Source organism: Neoarius graeffei, chromosome 2 (assembly GCF_027579695.1).
Source record: "Neoarius graeffei isolate fNeoGra1 chromosome 2, fNeoGra1.pri, whole genome shotgun sequence".
Classification (NCBI taxonomy): Eukaryota; Metazoa; Chordata; class Actinopteri; order Siluriformes; family Ariidae; genus Neoarius; species Neoarius graeffei.
Window position 1 is genome coordinate 121,785,981 of NC_083570.1, and position 18,533 is coordinate 121,804,513.

The 18,533-nt window shown below is 42.8% G+C and overlaps 1 protein-coding gene across 3 annotated transcripts in view; it reads right to left on the minus strand.

Moving 5' to 3' along the window:
- Nucleotides 1–395: 395 nt before the first annotated feature.
- Nucleotides 396–18,533, minus strand: part of LOC132882234 (4-galactosyl-N-acetylglucosaminide 3-alpha-L-fucosyltransferase 9-like) — a 150,601-nt gene continuing 132,463 nt past the window's right edge. For all 3 annotated transcript variants that reach the window (XM_060915496.1, XM_060915494.1, XM_060915495.1), the window contains one exon: nucleotides 396–5,033. In XM_060915496.1, coding sequence (XP_060771479.1) covers nucleotides 3,770–5,026 — 1,257 coding nt within the window. In that variant the 5' untranslated portion in view covers nucleotides 5,027–5,033 and the 3' untranslated portion in view covers nucleotides 396–3,769. The remainder of the gene's footprint in view (nucleotides 5,034–18,533) is intronic.

Sequence of the window (18,533 nt, forward strand, 5' to 3'; positions counted from 1 at the left end):
AAACAGGGTCATTGTGAGTAGGTTGTTCTGTAGGTTGTAGTGCATATAAAATAGAAATCATGTAATATTTAAAGTAAATGAAAAGACTGTAAAACAGTATAGAATGTGTAGCTATCAGTTAACATTACCCAGGAAAGCATCATTGATATAACAAGATATTGTGCCCCAGGATAAGTGGCTACAGATAATGGATGGATGGACTGTGCACCAGTAAAGCCTAAATGAAAATAATAACGAACGTCATTTATGTTATGTTGACTGGAAAGAAAATTAGATCAAGTGTCTTGGTCTGGAACAATTCCTCTTGAGATGTTTGGAAGAATTTTGGTGAGTTGATACTCTCTCGATTGAAGCTTTGGGGAACCAGATAGCTATCAAATGAGAGTTATTGGTGATTTATGCATAAGAGAAACTTTATTGATCCCTGTAGGCAAAATTCACATGTTAACACAACGATCATGTAATCAAGTATGAATCAAATACATTACAAAATTAATTATTAATCAAACTCCTTAATCTTCAGTAAGAAATATCCTGGTTGCAGTGGGTCCAAATTCTCTAAGGCAACGCAAGTTTATTTATATAGCGCATTTCATACACAGTGGCAGTTCAATGTGCTTTACAGAGGTAAAGGCAAAACAGTAAACAATAGAAAATAAAATTACATAAAATAAAGAGGGAAGAAGAGAGAAAAAATAATAAGAAGAATTAAACAATAGTAGAAATAAAATAATAAAATGAAGTAAAAGTTCAGTAAAAAACAGCAGAATAAAATAGAATAAAAGTTAAGTAAAGTTTAAAACATGCAGAGACTGTAGAAGTTAAATAAAGTTTAAAACATGTAAAGATGATGATATTTATCAGTTAGCAGAAAGCATCTGAGAATAGCTTGGTCTTTAGTCTAGATTTGAAGCTGCCAACAGCAGGAGCATTTTTGATGTCCTCTGGGAGTTGGTTCCATAGCTGTACTGCATAGTAGCTAAAAGCTGCTTCACCACACTTTGTTTTAACAACAGGTTTTACCAGTAAATTTTGCTGCTGCGATCTGGTAGATCTGATTGGGTTAGGCTGCTGCAACATATCAGAGAGGTAATTGGGCCCTGTACCATTTAGAGATTTGTACACCAGCAGCAATGCTTTAAAGTCAATTCTGTAGCTTACTGGAAGCCAGTGAAGGGACCTTAGAATTGGAGTAATGTGCTCTGTTCTTTTTGTTCGTGTGAGAACCCTAGCCACTGCATTTTGAATCACCTGAAGTCGTTTGATGGTCTTTTTTGGCAGGCCTGTGAAAAGGCCATTGCAGTAATCAACCCTACTAGACTCTAAGGCTACATCCACACGACAACGGCAATGAGATTTTTTTTTTAGCGGGTAAAAAAATAAATCGCGTCCACATGGGCAACGGATCAGTAAAATATCAGGTACATATGGCAATGCAACACTTGCTGAAAACGATGCAATACACATGCCACACCTCTACGTGCGCTGTAAGACGGTCCCATCGGAGACACCAGAACAACAGAAGAAGTAGGACGCATGCGCATAAACCCCTTCTTCTACCCGGCGTGAAGCACTCACAGGAACAAACACACAACAACAAGAAGAAGATGGCTGCGACTACGCGAGGAAAAACCGACTCTCTTGTCAGTGATAAACACTCTGTCACCCTCACAGATCATTAAACTCCAAATAACTCCTTCATGCCCTATACAGAGGGTGTTATTTATACAGAGTCACTCTCTTGTTGCTGTTACGAATGATGCGTGCGAGAGTGCTGCTTGTTCTAGTCATGTGGTTGTGACGTCATCGTAAACAAATCCGTTCTACTCATCCAGACGACTTCGCAATGGCGCCGTTGCCAGATTTTTCCACTCTGGAAACCGTTCTCAAAAAATATCGTTTTGGGGCACCCAAAACGCCGGTGCCGTGTGGATGCCAGGCCGAAACGATAAAAAATTTTATCGGATTCACCTGAATCCGCTGCCGTGTGGACAGGGCCTAAATGACTCACTGAGCACATAGTCAGAAATAACACACATGAAATTCCATTTAGACAGAAGCCTGAGCTCAAGACTGAAAGGCTGAACCCATCCTGCAAGTCCAAACAGTTTGAATAATGTCAAGCTATAACGTGTAAATGTAAACCAGAATGCAGACATGTGGATCTTTATCAGCTCATTAGTGCTTAATGGCACTGCCCATTTACATTCTTAAGGATGATTTGTTGATTTAGTAATTGATTTGCCTTATTATTATTATTATTATTATTATTATTATTAATTCTAACTGCCTCATCAGTGATGGTTCAGTTAGAAGAGCAGTAACCTGTGTATCAGCGCTTGGTTTTAAAATGTGTCTTGGGCGATTGGATCGCAAGTGGACAGCCAAGACATATTGCTGGTTACACCTGTGTCTGTTATATGGTACATCTCTAAGGTGTCCAGTTCACCACTTGAGTTCAGGTTTCATTACTGCCTTCATCACTTCCACTAGCAGGTCAAAATGCCCCGTGCAGTTATGTTAAAGGGGACACATTTTACCCCTTTTCCACAAGTTGTCACAGTTCCCTGAGTTCTTATTAAAATGTCTGTGACGTATTATGTGACATGTGTGATCAAAATACCACAAGGTTGAAGCACCACAGCACCTTCTCACCCTGTTTGAGCAGCCCAGTTCATAATGGCTGATTTCAGTGTCTGTTCCTTTAAATGATAATGAGCCACTGCTCACCCCACCCCCTCTTTCTCCAGCCAATTAGGCAGCACTTTTCTCATGAATATTCACTTGCAAAGGTAATTCTTAAGCCATGAGCAGAGATACTCTGATGAGGAGGTGGTATTGTCCTAATGATCTCCACTTATGACATAGAAGTGGAGCTGAATCTTAAAGGCTTGTTGAATCATGTGTTTTCAGAAACAGGCAACACAGAAGAAATTGACTGTATGTCTCTTTTCAGAATTTGTAGGTTGGTAGGCTCCAGATACATAAATATGAGCACAAGCACAGAAATTGAGTTTTTCATAATATGGTGCCTTTCAAAAAAACAAACAAATGTTAAACCTGCAACATACGTTCATTAATTTTTTGCACTCCAACCATGTACATCAGTTGCTTTTCTCCATTTTTTTTCAGGCTTTGGCATGCTGTCACCAAAACAACCACCATGTCCTGCTTTAATGACATACTGTTATGTCCTTGTCAGGGACCCATCAGGACACATTCATATTTACATTAAGAAGGAGATGTGGTCAAATGTGTCCCAGACCACCTCAGCAAGGGGTTTGACTGATCAGATCACAGTTTGCCTTGGTGGTTGTTTACACTTGTATTTAGCTCTGTCCACTTGTGAGCTGATCACCAAAGACGCATTTTAAAACCAAGTGTAAACAGGGTCATTGTGAGTAGGTTGTTCTGTAGGTTGTAGTGCATATAAAATAGAAATCATGTAACATTTAAAGTAAATGAAAAGACTGTAAAACAGTATAGAATGTGTAGCTATCAGTTAACATTACCCAGGAAAGCATTATTGATATAACAAGATATTGTGCACCAGGATAAGTGGCTACAGATAATGGATGGATGGACTGTGCACCAGTAAAGCCTAAATGAAAATAATAATGAAAGTCATTTATGTTATGTTGACTGGAAAGAAAATTAGATCAAGTGTCTTGGTCTGGAACAATTCCTCTTGAGATGTTTGGAAGATCTGGAAGACACTGATGGGATTTCCAAAGTCTCCATTTAGAAGTTCATGCTGGTGTTATGCTTGCTAACCCCAAAACCATTTATTGAGATTTTTAAACACTCTGTAGCCCTTATTGTTTCTTATATAATAACAACTCCGACAAGCGTGTTCAAGACCAAAAAGTACACTTTTAACAGTAAAGTGTTGTCTCCAGGTAAAGTAGTGTTCATAAGCTTCCTTATTCTGGTCAAGAAATTTGAGATGTTCTGCCAGTTTCTGAGGGGACTCAAAATCGTCCACATGAATGAATGAATCTGCTGGAAGGAATTCCTCATAGTTCTCCCTGGGTGGACCAAGAACCACAGGAACTGTGCCGGCTTTCATGGGGTTAAACACCTTCTCTGTGATGTAGTCTTTGTAGATGGAGTTCTCAAATGATAAGTAGAATTTACAGCTTGGTAAAATCTTGTTATAATCTTCAGTGCTGACATACCTGTTGAAGTGTCTACCATAAGCCTCTATTTTGATGTATTTGCCCAGTTCACTAAAATATTTGACTCTCCTAAAGTTGGGGTTCCAGTGACTGACAATCCAACAGACAATTTTGTCCTTTGGTGGCATTGTAAAGGGTTGGTCCTTCTCAGATGCTTCTATGATTCTCCCATAAGGCACCCAGACATCTGAATCCTTCCGATAATTTGCAGTCAGATTGAATACATCATCTAATTCAGCACGTCTACCTGTATTATCAGGAGACTCCATGGTCATCCACACCCACTTCTGGTGTGGAGGCCGAGGTCTTTTCAGCAGGTTTGTGAAATCACCACCGATATTTTTGTGATGAAATATAACACCATGGGCTTTGTTGTACTGATTTCTGTCATCTGTAATGTGACAACCTTTAATACCATACTCTGAACCGCAGGCTTTCACATCAAATTTAAAACCAAAAGGCCATGACCAGATTAATAGGATAATGTCGTCATGGTCATTATTTTCCTTATTTTCTTCCATGACAGTTGGTATGCTGATCAGTAATTGTTGTTTAACCAAAGTGGAGTTCAGAGTGCTGTTGGTGTTTATAATCTGGGTAAAGTTTTCCATCAATGCCCTGAGGCGTTCTACTGTGCAGACTTCATGTGTGCAGACTTCATGTGTGCAGACTTCATCTGTGGAGACTTCATCTGTGGAGACTTTACCTGTGGAGACTGGAACATCTGGGCATGATATCCATCTCATACTTGGCTTGTAGTACATGAAGAATGTGCCTCCAAAACAAAAAATCAGAAAGAGAGGCAGTAGTAGTTGCTGAAAACGTCCTTCTGAAAGTTTGGAGGTCATCTTTTACCTTTTTGGAGAAGAGAGAAATAAAACACAGTTAATACCAAGTTACCCGAGAGAAAATATATGAATTTTTTTGTTTGTTTGTTTTGAAAATTTATTTTTTAAGTAACTCCTGGTCTCTGTATTATTAGTTTCTATGTGCCAAAAAATGAAATGTTTGTGAAGGTTTTTGGTGTAATTTTTCGAGGATAGTACAACCCCAGTTTTCAAAAAAGTGGGGACGCTGTGTTAACCGGAAATAAAAACAGAATGTCATCATTTGCAAATCATGGAAATCCTGTATTTCATTGAAAATAGTCCAAAGACAACATATCAAATGCTGAAACTGAGAAATTGTATTGTTGTTTGAAAAATATTTGCTCATTTTGAATTTGATGTCAGCAACACGTTTCAGAAAAGTTGGGACAGGGGTGTGTTTACTGCTGTGTTGCATCACCTCTACTTTTAACAACACTCTAAATGTTTGGGACCTGAGGAGACCAACTGCTGTAGTTTTGAAAGAGAAATGTTGTCCCATTCTTGTCTGATGTACAGTTTCAGTTGCTCAACAGCTCAGGGTCTCCTTTGTCATATTTTGCGCTTCATAATATGCCAGATGTTTGAAATGGGAAACAGGTCTGGACTGCAGCAGGCCAGTTTAGCACCTGGACTTTTTTTACGACAGAGCCATACAGTTATAATATGTGCAGAAAGCGGTTTGGCTTTGTCTTGCTGAAAGAAGGAAAAAGATTTTGTCTGGATGGCAGCATATTGCTCTGAAATGTGTTTATATCATTCAGCATTAATGACGCCTTCCCAGATGTACAACCTACCCATATCATGTGCATTAATGCCCTCTCATACCATCACAGATGCTGCTTTTGGGCTGTGCACTGATAACAAGCCGGATGGTCCCTCTCCTCTTTAGCCTGGAGGACGTGGGGTCCATGATTTCTAAAAAGAATTTCTGCTTTTGATTCATCAGACCTCGGGACAGTTTTCCACTTCGCCTCAGTCCATCGTAAAAGAGCTCGGGCCCAGAGAAGGGGGCGGGGTTTCTGGATATTGTTTATATCTGGTTTTAACTTGCATTTGTGGATGCAGTAATGAAGTGTTTTCACAGACGATGGTTTTCTGAAGTGTTCCTGAGCCCATACAGTGATTTCCACTACAGACACGTATCTGCTTTTAATGCAGTGTCTCCTGAGGGCCTGAAGATCACAGGCATCCAATGTCAGTTTTCAGCCTTGTCTCTCGCATGCAGAGATTTCTCCAGATTCTCTGAATCTTTTAATGATATAATGGACCATAGATGATGTGATCCACAAGTTCTTTGCAGTTTTACATTTGAGGAACATTATTCGTAAATTGTTGCACTGTTTGCCCATGCAGTCTTTCACAGAGCGGTGAACCTCGCCCCATCTTTACTTCTGAGAGACTCTGCCTCGCTGGGATGCCCTTTTTATATCTTACTGACCTTTTGCCAATTAACTAAATTAGTTTTTTAAGCAATACACAATTTTTCCAGTCTTTTGTTGTCCCTATCCCAACTTCTCTGTTGCTGACATCAGGTTCAAAATAAGCAAATATTTTTCAACAACCAAAATTTTTTCTCAGTTTCAACATTTGAAATTGGGGTTGTACACTGTTGCATGAAGATATGAAGTTTAAGTTTAGAGTGGTGAACATATTCGTCAGTGAGCGAATTGAATGGGTGCCAATATTTTCAGCACGAGAAGATAAACTTCATATCTTTGCACTGCTGTGTAATGTTCTTTATATTATGTGGACACATCCACAAAAAAATGCAAGTTAATCAAAAGAATTTTAATTTGGAACCGGTTCGCCATTTTGACTAGTCATGGTTTTCCCATGTCTAGTCAGCGAGAAAACACTGGGAGTGACATCATCGGAGTGAAATATCAGGCAATGTGTTCCTCAGATCTGTGATGTATTTCATATGAAAAATGTGAGTTTTTCAACATGAGAAGAGAAACTTCACAACTTCAAGCCAACGTGTGATTTTCTTTTTATTATATTGACACTTTCACACACACACAGTTTCCCAAATTTATCAAAACAATTCATCAATTTCCTCATGAGTGACATTTATGTCATGGTTTTGGTTCTCCATGTCCCGGACATCTACAAATCCTGTATATTTAAATTAAAAACTTGCATCTGGATTTCTATAAAGCTGTTTATGATGTCCATTGATAAGAGCATGATAAAAATAAAACTGAATTGAAGTGTAATACCAAATTTATCTGAATTTCCACATATACAGTGGTGCTTGAAAGTTTGTGAACTCTTTGGAATTTTCTATATTTCTGCATAAATATGACCTAAAAAATCATCAGATTTTCACACAAGTCCTAAAAGTAGATAAAGAGAACCCAGTTAAACAGATGAGACAAAAATATTATACTTGGTCATTTATTTATTGAGGAAAATTATCCAATATTACATATCTGTGAGTGGCAAAAGTATGTGAACCTTTGCTTTCAGTATCTGGTGTGAACCCCTTGTGCAGCAATAACTGCAACTAAACGTTTGCGGTAACTGTTGATCAGTCCTGCACACCAGCTTGGAGGAATTTTAGCCCATTCCTCTGTACAGAACAGCTTCAACTCTGGGATGTTGGTGGGTTTCCTCACATGAATTGCTCGCTTCAGGTCCTTCCACAACATTTTGATTGGATTAAGGTCAGGAGTTTGACTTGGCCATTCCAAAACATTCTTCTTTAACCATTCTTTGGTAGAATGACTTGTGTGCTTAGGGTCATTGTCTTGCTGCATGACCCATCTTCTCTTGAGATTCAGTTCATGGACAGATGTCCTGACATTTTCCTTTAAAATTTGCTGGTATAATTCAGAATTCATTGTTCCATCAATGATGGCAAGCCGTCCTGGCCCAGATGTAGCAAAACAGGCCCAAACCATTATACTACCACTACCATGTTTCACAGATGGGATAAGCTTCTTATGCTGGAATGCTGTGTTTTCCTTTCTCCAAACATAACGCTTCTCATTTAAACCAAAAGTTCTATTTTGGTCTCATCCATCCACAAAACATTTTTCCAATAGCCTTCTGGCTTGTCCACGTGATCTTTAGCAAACTGCAGACGAGCAGCAGGGTTCTTTTTGGAGAGCAGTGGCTTTCTTCTTGCAACCCTGCCATGCACACCATTGTTGTTCAGTGTTCTCCTGATGGTGGACTCATCAACATTAACATTAGCCAATGTGAGAGAGGCCTTCAGTTGCTTAGAAGTTACCCTGGGGTCCTTTGTGACCTCGACGACTAGTACACACCTTGCTCTTGGAGTGATCTTTGTTGGTCGACCACTCCTGGGGAGGGTAACGATGCTCTTGAATTTCCTCCATTTGTACACAACCTGTCTGACTGGATTGGTGGAGTCCAAACTCTTTAGAGATGATTTTGTAACCTTTTCCAGCCTGATGAGCATCAACAACGCTTTTTCTGAGGTCCACAGAGATCTCCTTTATTCGTGCCATGATACACTTCCACAAACATGTGTTGTGAAGATCAGACTTTGATAGATCCCTGTTCTTTAAATAAAACGGGGTGCCCACTCACACCTGATTGTCATCCCATTGATTGAAAACACCTGACTCTAATTTCACCTTCAAATTAACTGCTAATCCTAGAGATTCACATACTTTTGCCACTCACAGATACGTATCATTGGATACGTATTGGATTGGATCATTTTCCTCAATAAATAAATGACTGAGTGTATTTTTTTTTGTCTCATTTGTTTAACTGGGTTCTCTTTGTCTACTTTTTGGGACTTGTGTGAAAATCTGATGAAGTTTTAGGTCATATTTATGCAGAAATATAGAAAATTCTGAAGGGTTCACAAACTTTCAAGCACCACTGTACCATGAGTATAGTATCATCCTATGCCATGCTCCCATTTGGTGGATCTTCATTGAACATTGTAATGGTGCTCACACTGAGATTTTAGTTAAAATTTGCTCACAGTGTCAACTTTGTCAGTTGTCTTTGGACACAGTGATGGTAAATCAGCCACTTGAGCAGGTCACATCATGCATCTGAATTATGACCAAAGAATATTATTTTATTACATCAAATGGGGCAGAATGTTGTACAGTGTACAGGTGAAGGGTCAGATGCAGCCAAACCACACCAGCAAAATAAACAAATGTGTTCCACAGCATAACTGAGCCATCTGTGTTTCCTTTTTTCCATGTTGATACAAGGAAGCTGGTGTGAAACGTCAGTATTTTGAGCCAAATACAAAGAAACTAAAATATAAACATTAAAGTTTTTAGTACAGGGAAAACTAGGGATAAATTTATATCTGGAATTTATATTTCTTGTAAAGCTGCTTTGTGATAATGTCCATTGTTAACATGATTATATAAATAAAATTGAATTTAATTGAAACTTTAATAATGTGGCGAATGTGAGATAACGTTAATGTTAAATATTTATTCCAGACATTAGCTCGCTACGTGCAGTCTGCTTAATAAATTCAACATTCAGTTACAGTGCTCAGCGTAAATGAGTACACCCCCTTTGAAAAGTAACATTTTAAACAATATCTCAATGAACACAAACAATTTCTAAAATGTCGACAAGACAAAGTTTAATATAACATCTGTTTAACTTATAACGTGAAAGTAAGGTTAATAATATAACTTAGATTACACATTTTTCAGTTTTACTCAAATTAGGGTGGTGCAAAAAGGAGTACACCCCACAACAAAAACTACTACATCTAGTCCTTTGTATGGCCTCCATGATTTTTAATGACAGCACCAAGTCTTCTAGGCATGGAATGAACAAGTTGGCGACATTTTACAACATCAATCTTTTTCCATTCTTCAACAATGACCTCTTTTAGTGACTGGATGCTGGATGGAGAGTGATGCTCAACTTGTCTCTTCAGAATTCCCCATAGGTGTTCGACTGAGTTCAGATCAGGAGACATACTTGGCCACTGAATTACTTTCACCCTGTTCTTCTTCAGAAATCCAACAGTGGCCTTAGATGTGTGTTTTGTCATGTTGGAAAAGTGCACGACGACCAAGGGCACGGAGTGATGGTAGCATCTTCTCTTTCAGTATAGAGCAATACATCTGTGAATTCATGATGCCATCAATGAAATGCATCCCCGACACCAGTAGCACTCATGCAGCCCCACATAAGGACACTGCCACCACCATGTTTCACTGTAGGCACCATGCATTTTTCTTTGTATTCCTCATCTTTGTGATGCCATACAGTTTTGAAGCCATCAGTTCCAAAACCATTTATCTTGGTCTCATCACTCCAGAGTATAGAGTCCCAGTAGTCTTCATCTTTGTCAGCATGGGCCCTGGCAAACTCTAGGCGAGCTTTTTTGTGCCTGGGCTTTAGGAGAGGCTTTTTTTGTGGACGGCATCCATGCATGCCATTCCTCTGCAGTGTACGCCATATTGTGTCATGGGAAATAGCCACCCCAGTTTGGCTTTCTACTTCTTTAGATAACTGCAGTGAACTTGCATGCCGATTTTCTTCAACCCTTCTAATCAGAAGACGCTCCTGTCGAGGTGTTAACTTCCGTGGACGACCTGGACGTCTCTGTGAGATGGTTGCAGTCCCATCTTTCTTAAATTTTTGTACCACTTTTGCTACAGTATTCTGACTGATAAGTAAAGCTTTGCTGATCTCCTTGTTGCCTTCACCTTTGTGGAGTAAAGAAATTATTTTCTTTGGGGAATTCTGAAGAATCAAGTTGAGCATCACTCTCCATCCAGCATCCAGTCACTAAAAGAGGTCATTGTTGAAGAATGGAAAAAGATTGATGTTGCAAAATGTCGCCAACTTATTCATTCCATGCCTAGAAGACTTGGTGCTGTCATTAAAAATCATGGAGGCCATACAAAGTACTAGATGTAGTAGTTTTTGTTGTGGGGTGTACTCATTTTTGCACCACCCTAATCTGAGCAAAACTGAAAAATGTGTAATCTAAGTTATATTATTAACCTTACTTTCACGTTATAAGTTAAACAGATGTTATATTAAACTTTGTCTTGTCGACATTTTAGAAATTGTTTGTGTTCATTGAGATATTTTTTAAAATGTTACTTTTCAAAGGGGGTGCACTCATTTACGCTGAGCACTGTATATTCTCTGTATATTAATGACAATATTATGAATCATTTTAAAATGGAAGTTTATGCTAAGACATCAAATATCTTGTGTTTTACATTTTCCAAAATACAGGATATGTAGAAAATAAAACATTCAGAAAAGCATACTGTGTACGGACACTTTTTTTTTTAAATTATTATTGTTGGGTTTTTACTACTGGGTTACACCTCACAATCCAATTTATTGTTCACTTCTTGAGATTGAGAGATTGTTAAAATGTGCTTTTGGAAGACGCTCTGAACTCTTACAGTAATGCTTTTATGGCTGAGGACTACAGTTGACTTGCTACTTCTTGTGTAGCCCGGTCTTAAAAGATTTCAGTTAAGACAGAGACAAAGAAATGTGTGAATAATTAAATAAGCTTTAATGTTTAAAAAGTCACTCTGATAAAAAAAAAAAAAAAACAAGTTCAGTAAAGCAGTTAAATAATTAAAATCATTATAGGCAGATTGATTCATCTTTGTTATATTGTTTGATGTAATTCAGGTTATTGGAGAAAGTTTGTTTGATATGCACATAGAAAGCGTGTTAGGTACAACCTAGCCTTGCAGGGAATAAGGTTGACAATCTTGGGTTTATTCAATCACACTGGTTGTTTATTCGTTAATTGGCCAGTAAGAGGTGCATAGAGGTGGGATATAGAGGAAACCCCATACTGTGAATAACAGGGCTCAGTCAGAGGTTAATAGACAAGCTGTGGAAGACAGTGGAAATGTGGTGGCAGTGTGTGGTGTTTATACGTGGATGGATGCAGAGTCTCATCAAGCTGTATCAGACATCATATCTCTTGCCGAAGGTAAAACTAACCTTTGTGTATATTGTGTAATGTTTCATTTTGATCCATGTTGTTAATAGAGATAATGCTAATTGCCATTAGCACATTAGCATGCTAGCCTATTAACACGTTGTTTACTTGGTAGCAAATACTGTTTCCTGTTGTGGTTAATGTGTGTTAGCATGATGACTTGTGTAAAGCCCGGCATGATATGATGAGTTAATAGTTTGTGTTAGGTCTAAGTGACTTAAAGAAATGCTGTTGTACATCTATCAGACTGTGGACCAGGAAGTCATCCTTGGACTCTTTTGGATGGGTAGATGTGCTTCGCGCCAAGTTTGCCGTAGTGAACTGGGTTGCCAGTACCCCTGGTATCATCGTTATCCCCTCACTCATCTTCTAGCCAGTTTCAGCCCTCTTTTGCCCTTTATCCTCTCCAAGACTTGTGAGTAACTATTGATCAGTGCACTGCTATTTTTCTTTTGCTTGCGTTGTATAAGTGAAGCGGCCATTTTGTTTTAGGTCTCCACGCTCCCAAGCAATGACTCAGGCCTGCAACGAGTTTTATTTTTTGCTTTTTTTTTCAAAAGAGAGACATTATTTTATTTTGTTGCAGAGTGTGTGTGCGTGCATGCGTGTGTGAGTGTGGGCCTGTTAGGTAAGATTAAAGGTGAAAAAAGTGGTAAATTAACAAGAATACTAATGTCTGAGAAATTCTAAAGGTAAATTCATTCAGGTCTATTCATTTGTGTACTATCTTTAATTGTTATTGATATTATTATTTATGGCGGCACGGTGGTGTAGTGGTTAGCGCTGTCGCCTCACAGCAAGAAGGTCCGGGTTCGAGCCCCGTGGCCGGCGAGGACCTTTCTGTGCGGAGTTTGCATGTTCTCCCCGTGTCTGTGTGGGTTTCCTCCGGGTGCTCCGGTTTCCCCCACAGTCCAAAGACATGCAGGTTAGGTTAACTGGTGACTCTAAATTGACCGTAGGTGTGAATGTGAGTGTGAATGGTTGTCTGTGTCTATGTGTCAGCCCTGTGATGACCTGGCGACTTGTCCAGGGTGTACCCCGCCTTTCGCCCGTAGTCAGCTGGGATAGGCTCCAGCTTGCCTGCGACCCTGTAGAACAGGATAAAGCGGCTAGAGATAATGAGATGAGATTATTATTTATTTACCTTTTGTGTTAACTAAATTCACAATTTGGATTTAAGGTGTGTGTGTCATGTGTATATTTGAAGGGGTGGTTGAGTAAAAAGGGTAATAAATTAACATATTTCTTAGTGGGATTCAAAATAGGTGGAAACTTGTATTTTTTCTGCTAAGTGGAGGCACCGCCAAATAATTAATCATTTCAATATCAAGTTAACCATTTAAAAAACTGGTAAGTTCATTTCCTTTCATTTGTTCCTTTTATGTTAAACCACAGATATATGTACCCAGGACCCCGCCCATAGTACTACAACACTAGATGTATCCAATTAGCTACATGGGACGGGTGTTACACAAATTGGAGGCACCGCTAGGATAGTGTAGTTAAAAGCTCTTCATGTTGCAATAAGTAGTACATTCCCAGTACAGTAGAAGTTTCTCATTAATAGACATTAAGCATCTCAGATAACTTAAAACTCACTGAAACATGGCAAATAGTGGTCCTGTGCAGCTAGAGTTGATTAACTGGTGCAGAGGTGAGGGGATAGGTGTAGCACATGCTGTTATGGTACAGGGTGTCCCAGAAGATGCGCCCACAAATATTATTGAAGAGACAATGGAAACTATTAAAGCATTGGGCAAAGTTAGAGTAAGAGGGAAGATGTTTGACGCTAAACAGCAAACTCTCACAGTGGTATGTGAATGCCGTGAGAAAGTTGACCCCTCAAAAGTCCCACCAGAAATATTCCCGATAATGGAAGGCGATACCTGGAGAACAGTGCTAGCTCAGTCAGATGCCTGTTCAGACAGTTTCACAGAGAAATTGATCAAATTTCTCCAGGATGAAGGAAAAACAATGGATGATGTCCAGAGGTTGTGTGCTCCCAGCCCATCATGGAACAACAGTCCTGAGTCCATCATTCGAGCAGTTGGTGATGTATTACACAGAACCCCAAAACCAACAGAGAGTAACACATACCATCGACTACGGACCTTCTCTGGAGTTAGTCCTACTCCGCAAGGTGAAGAGAGTCTAGACTGCTGGCTTGAACAGGCTAAGCTCATGATAGAAGAGTGTGAATGCTCAGATATAGAGAAAAGGAGAAGAATACTTGAGAGTCTCAAAGGTCCAGCTTTAGAGATTATTCAAGCTGTTCGCATGCTAAATTCTGAAACCAGTCATATGGAGTACATTCAGGCCATAGAGAGTATTTTTGGAACCTCAGAGTCAGGGGAAGATCTCTACCTTTCTTTCAGATCCCTTCATCAGAAGCCTGGTGAACGCTTGTCAGAGTTCCTGCACAGATTAGAACGATCGCTCAGTAAAGTAGTGCAGCGAGGTGGTCTTCAAATGGATGCAATGGATAAAGCTAGACTTGAACAGCTAATTAAAGGTGCCACTGAGTCTGACCTCATGTTACTACAGTTGAACTTAAGAGACCGGCGAGACAAACCCCCAAGCTTCTTGAACTTATTAAAGGACATACGTGAAGAAGAACAACTTGAAGCAGCTAGGCAGAGTCTCAAAAAGCCTACTCACCGCCAGACTGTGCATACTGTACAGGTAGAGAAAGAAGCTGAGTCAGATGTGTGTGCCGATCTTAAAGCTGAGGTTCAAGAATTGAAAGCAAAATTGAGTGAGCAACTTAAGAAGCCATCTCAGTCAACCGGTGATGATCGCTTTAGAAAAAAAGGGTCCAAGGAAAAACCTAAAGCAAAAAATGAGACAGACAGTGAAATACAGTCACTCAGAAAAGACATAAAAGCCTTACAACAACAGTGTGGCAGCGGGGGCGTGGTCAAGCGCCGGTTTGTGACAGGAGGGCGGAGCCAGGGAAGGTAAGTGGCAGAATCACTACACCTGACAGTAATTAACCTGTGTTTGTGTGTCTTCCCAGTAACCGCGCCCTATTTAAGGGAGGCAGAGGAGAGCTCTTCCCGGGACAAGAACACAGCGTGTGTGTGTGTTAATAAGAATAAAGCCTTTTGCTATACTGAAAAGTCTGGCAATAAAAGCCTATTTTGTACCTGAAGCTTTGTCCTGCCGTCCTCTGTGCTCCACCCACACCTCAGAGAGATTACAGTGGTGCCGAAACCCGGGAAAAGGTGGAGCACCAACCCCGCAGCCCCATGGAATCCTCCCCATTCACGGACCTGGTCCACGCCCTCACCACGGCTCAGCAAAGCCAGCACCAGGCACTCGTCACGCTCTGAAAGGAGCAAGAGCGGCGCTTCGAAGTCCTGGTGCTGGCCCAGCAGGAAGATCGCGAGGCGTTCCGGCATCTCCTCGCGTCGGCGGGGTCCACCAGCGCCCCGGCTGCGGGCCCGTCTCCCCTCACCGTGACCAAGATGGACCCGCAGGATGACCCCGAGGCGTTCCTCACATTGTTCGAACAGGTCGCCGAAGCCTCGGGGTGGCCGATGGAGCAGCGCGCGGCGCGCCTCCTCCCCCTCCTGATGAGAGAGGCGCAGCTGGCCGCGCTACAGCTCCCCACCGACCGCCAGCTGGCCTACGTGGACCTTTGCCGGGCTGTCCTCCAGCGCGTGGGGCGCACACCAGAACAACAGCGCCAGCGCTTCTGCGTGCTGCAATTGGAGGAAGTCGGCCGGCCGTTCGCGTTCGGCCAGCAGCTCCGGGACGCCTGCTGGCGGTGGATGAGGGCCAACGATCGCGACGCCGAGGGAATCATCGATCAGGTGGTGTTGGAGCAGTTCATTGCGCGCTTACCAGCCAGAACCGCGGAGTGGGTCCAGTGCCACCGCCCAGCGTCGCTGGATCAGGCAGTAGGACTGGTGGAGGATCATTTGGCGGCTGTTCCGGCGGCAGGACAACCGACGACATCTTCTCTTCTCTCCTCTTCTCTCTCTCTTTCTCCCCTCCCTTCTGTGTCCCGTCCTCGCCCCATTCCCCCACCACGGAGGCGGGGGCTGGCTCCACCCCAGCCGGCCCGCCGCACCCATGGTGCCCTCCCGTTTCTCCCTTCTGTGTCTGTCTCTCCCCCCCTCAGGTGAGTGAGCCCCAGAGCACAGGTGCAGAGGGAAGGCCCGGGCCGGTTTGCTGGCGCTGCGGGGAGCCGGGCCACCTGCAACAACAGTGCGCAGCAATGGAGGTGGGCACGGTGGTACGGATCCCTGACGCGCCAGAAGCTGCCCTCGATCGGGCCGGAGCATATCGCATACCGGTGAGTGTCCAAGGGGCTACATATCAGGCATTGGTGGATTCTGGTTGCAATCAGACCTCGATCCGCCAAAGCCTGGTGCAAGACGAGGCATTGGGGGGAGCACAGGGGGTGAAGGTGTTGTGTGTATACAGGGATGTTCACAGCTACCCTTTGGTGTCGGTCCACATATATTTCAGAGGGGAAAAATCTATAGTGAAGGCGGCGGTTAATCCTCGCCTTACCCACTCTTTAATTTTGGAGACTGATTGGCCGGGATTTCGGGGTTTAATGACACGCCTAGTAAAGAGTGGGTCCTGCCATTTGACAAGGGGAGGCCCCGGTGTCGCTTTGGCTGGAGCTGCTGTCGCAGAGCTGTCTACGTCATCTCCGCAACAGAGTGAGGAGCCGCCGGCTCCTCCTCTTTCTGTTGGGGAATCCCTCACGGATTTCCCATTAGAACAATCGCGAGACAAGACTCTGCAACATGCGTTTGACCAAGTGAGAGTAATCGATGGTCAAACGCTCCAGCCGAACGCCACCCCGTCCTTCCCCTATTTTTCTATTATGAAGGATAGATTATACCGAGTGACGCAGGACACTCAGACGAAAGAGCGAGTCACACAGCTGTTAATTCCAAAGAGCCGCCGGGAATTGGTATTTCAGGCGGCTCACTTTAATCCCATGGCTGGACACCTCGGGCAGGATAAGACACTAGCCCGGATAATGGCCTGATTCTATTGGCCAGGGATTCGCGGCAATGTCCGTAAGTGGTGTACGGCGTGCCGCGAATGCCAGTTAGTAAATCCAGCGGCCATTCCAAAAGCGCCTTTGCGCCCCCTACCATTAATCGAGACCCTGTTCGAAAGAATTGGGATGGATCTCGTCGGGCCATTAGATCGGTCAACACGAGGGTACTGCTTTATATTGGTTCTGGTGGACTATGCAACGCGATACCCGGAGGTGGTGCCTCTTCGCAATATCTCAGCATGCAGTATTGCGGAGGCCCTCTTCCACGTCATCTCCCGGGTTGGAATCCCGAAAGAGATTCTGACTGACCAAGGCACCTCGTTTGTGTCACGAACGCTGAGCGAACTGTATGGGCTATTAGGTATTAAGCCGATCCGCACCAGCGTTTATCACCCACAGACGGACGGTTTAGTCGAACGGTTCAATCGCACCCTCAAGAATATAATTAAAAAATTCGTAAGTGAGGACGCACGTAACTGGGATAAATGGCTTGAACCTTTGTTGTTTGCAGTGCGAGAGGTCCCCCAAGCCTCCACGGGGTTCTCCCCATTTGAATTGTTATACGGGCGTAAGCCATGCGGCATTTTAGATGTGCTGCGTGAAAATTGGGAGGAGGGACCTTCACAAAGTAAAAACGAAATTCAGTACGTTATGGACCTGCGCGCAAAACTCCACACGCTCACACACCTAACTCAGGAGAATTTGCGGCAGGCCCAGGAATGGCAAGCCTGCCTGTACAACAAGGGCACGCACTTTAGAGCATTCACTCCGGGAGATAAGGTACTCGTACTGTTGCCCACGTCGAGCTCCAAATTAATCGCCAAGTGGCAAGGACCCCTTGAGGTCACACGGCGAGTTGGGGACGTCGACTATGAGGTAAGGCGAACGGACAGGGAGGGGGCACTACAGATCTACCACCTCAATCTGCTTAAACTCTGGAACGAGGAGGTCCCCGTGGCGTTGGTGTCGGTAGTTCTGGAGAAGGCGGAGCTGGGGCCGGAGGTTCAAAAAGGGACATTGGCATCACGTACCTCTCCGGTCCCCTGTGGAGACCACCTCTCCCCGACCCAACTCACGGAGGTCGCCCAGTTGCAGGCCGAGTTTTCGGATGTGTTCTCGCCCCTGCCCGGTCGCACTAACCTCATAGAACACCACATAGAGACGCCCCCGGGGGTGGTAGTGCGTAGCCGCCCTTACAGGCTACCTGAACACAAAAAAAAGGTGGTTCAGGAAGAACTTCAGGCCATGCTCAAAATGGGCATCGTCGAGGAGTCCCACAGTGACTGGAGCAGCCCGGTGGTCTTGGTACCCAAGGCCGACGGGTCGGTCCGGTTCTGTGTGGACTATAGAAAAGTCAACGCGGTGTCTAAATTCGACGCGTACCCAATGCCTCGTATTGACGAGCTGCTCGATCGACTAGGCATGGCTCGCTTTTACTCGACACTGGATTTGACGAAGGGATATTGGCAGATCCCCTTGACTCCATTATCCCGGGAAAAAACGGCCTTTTC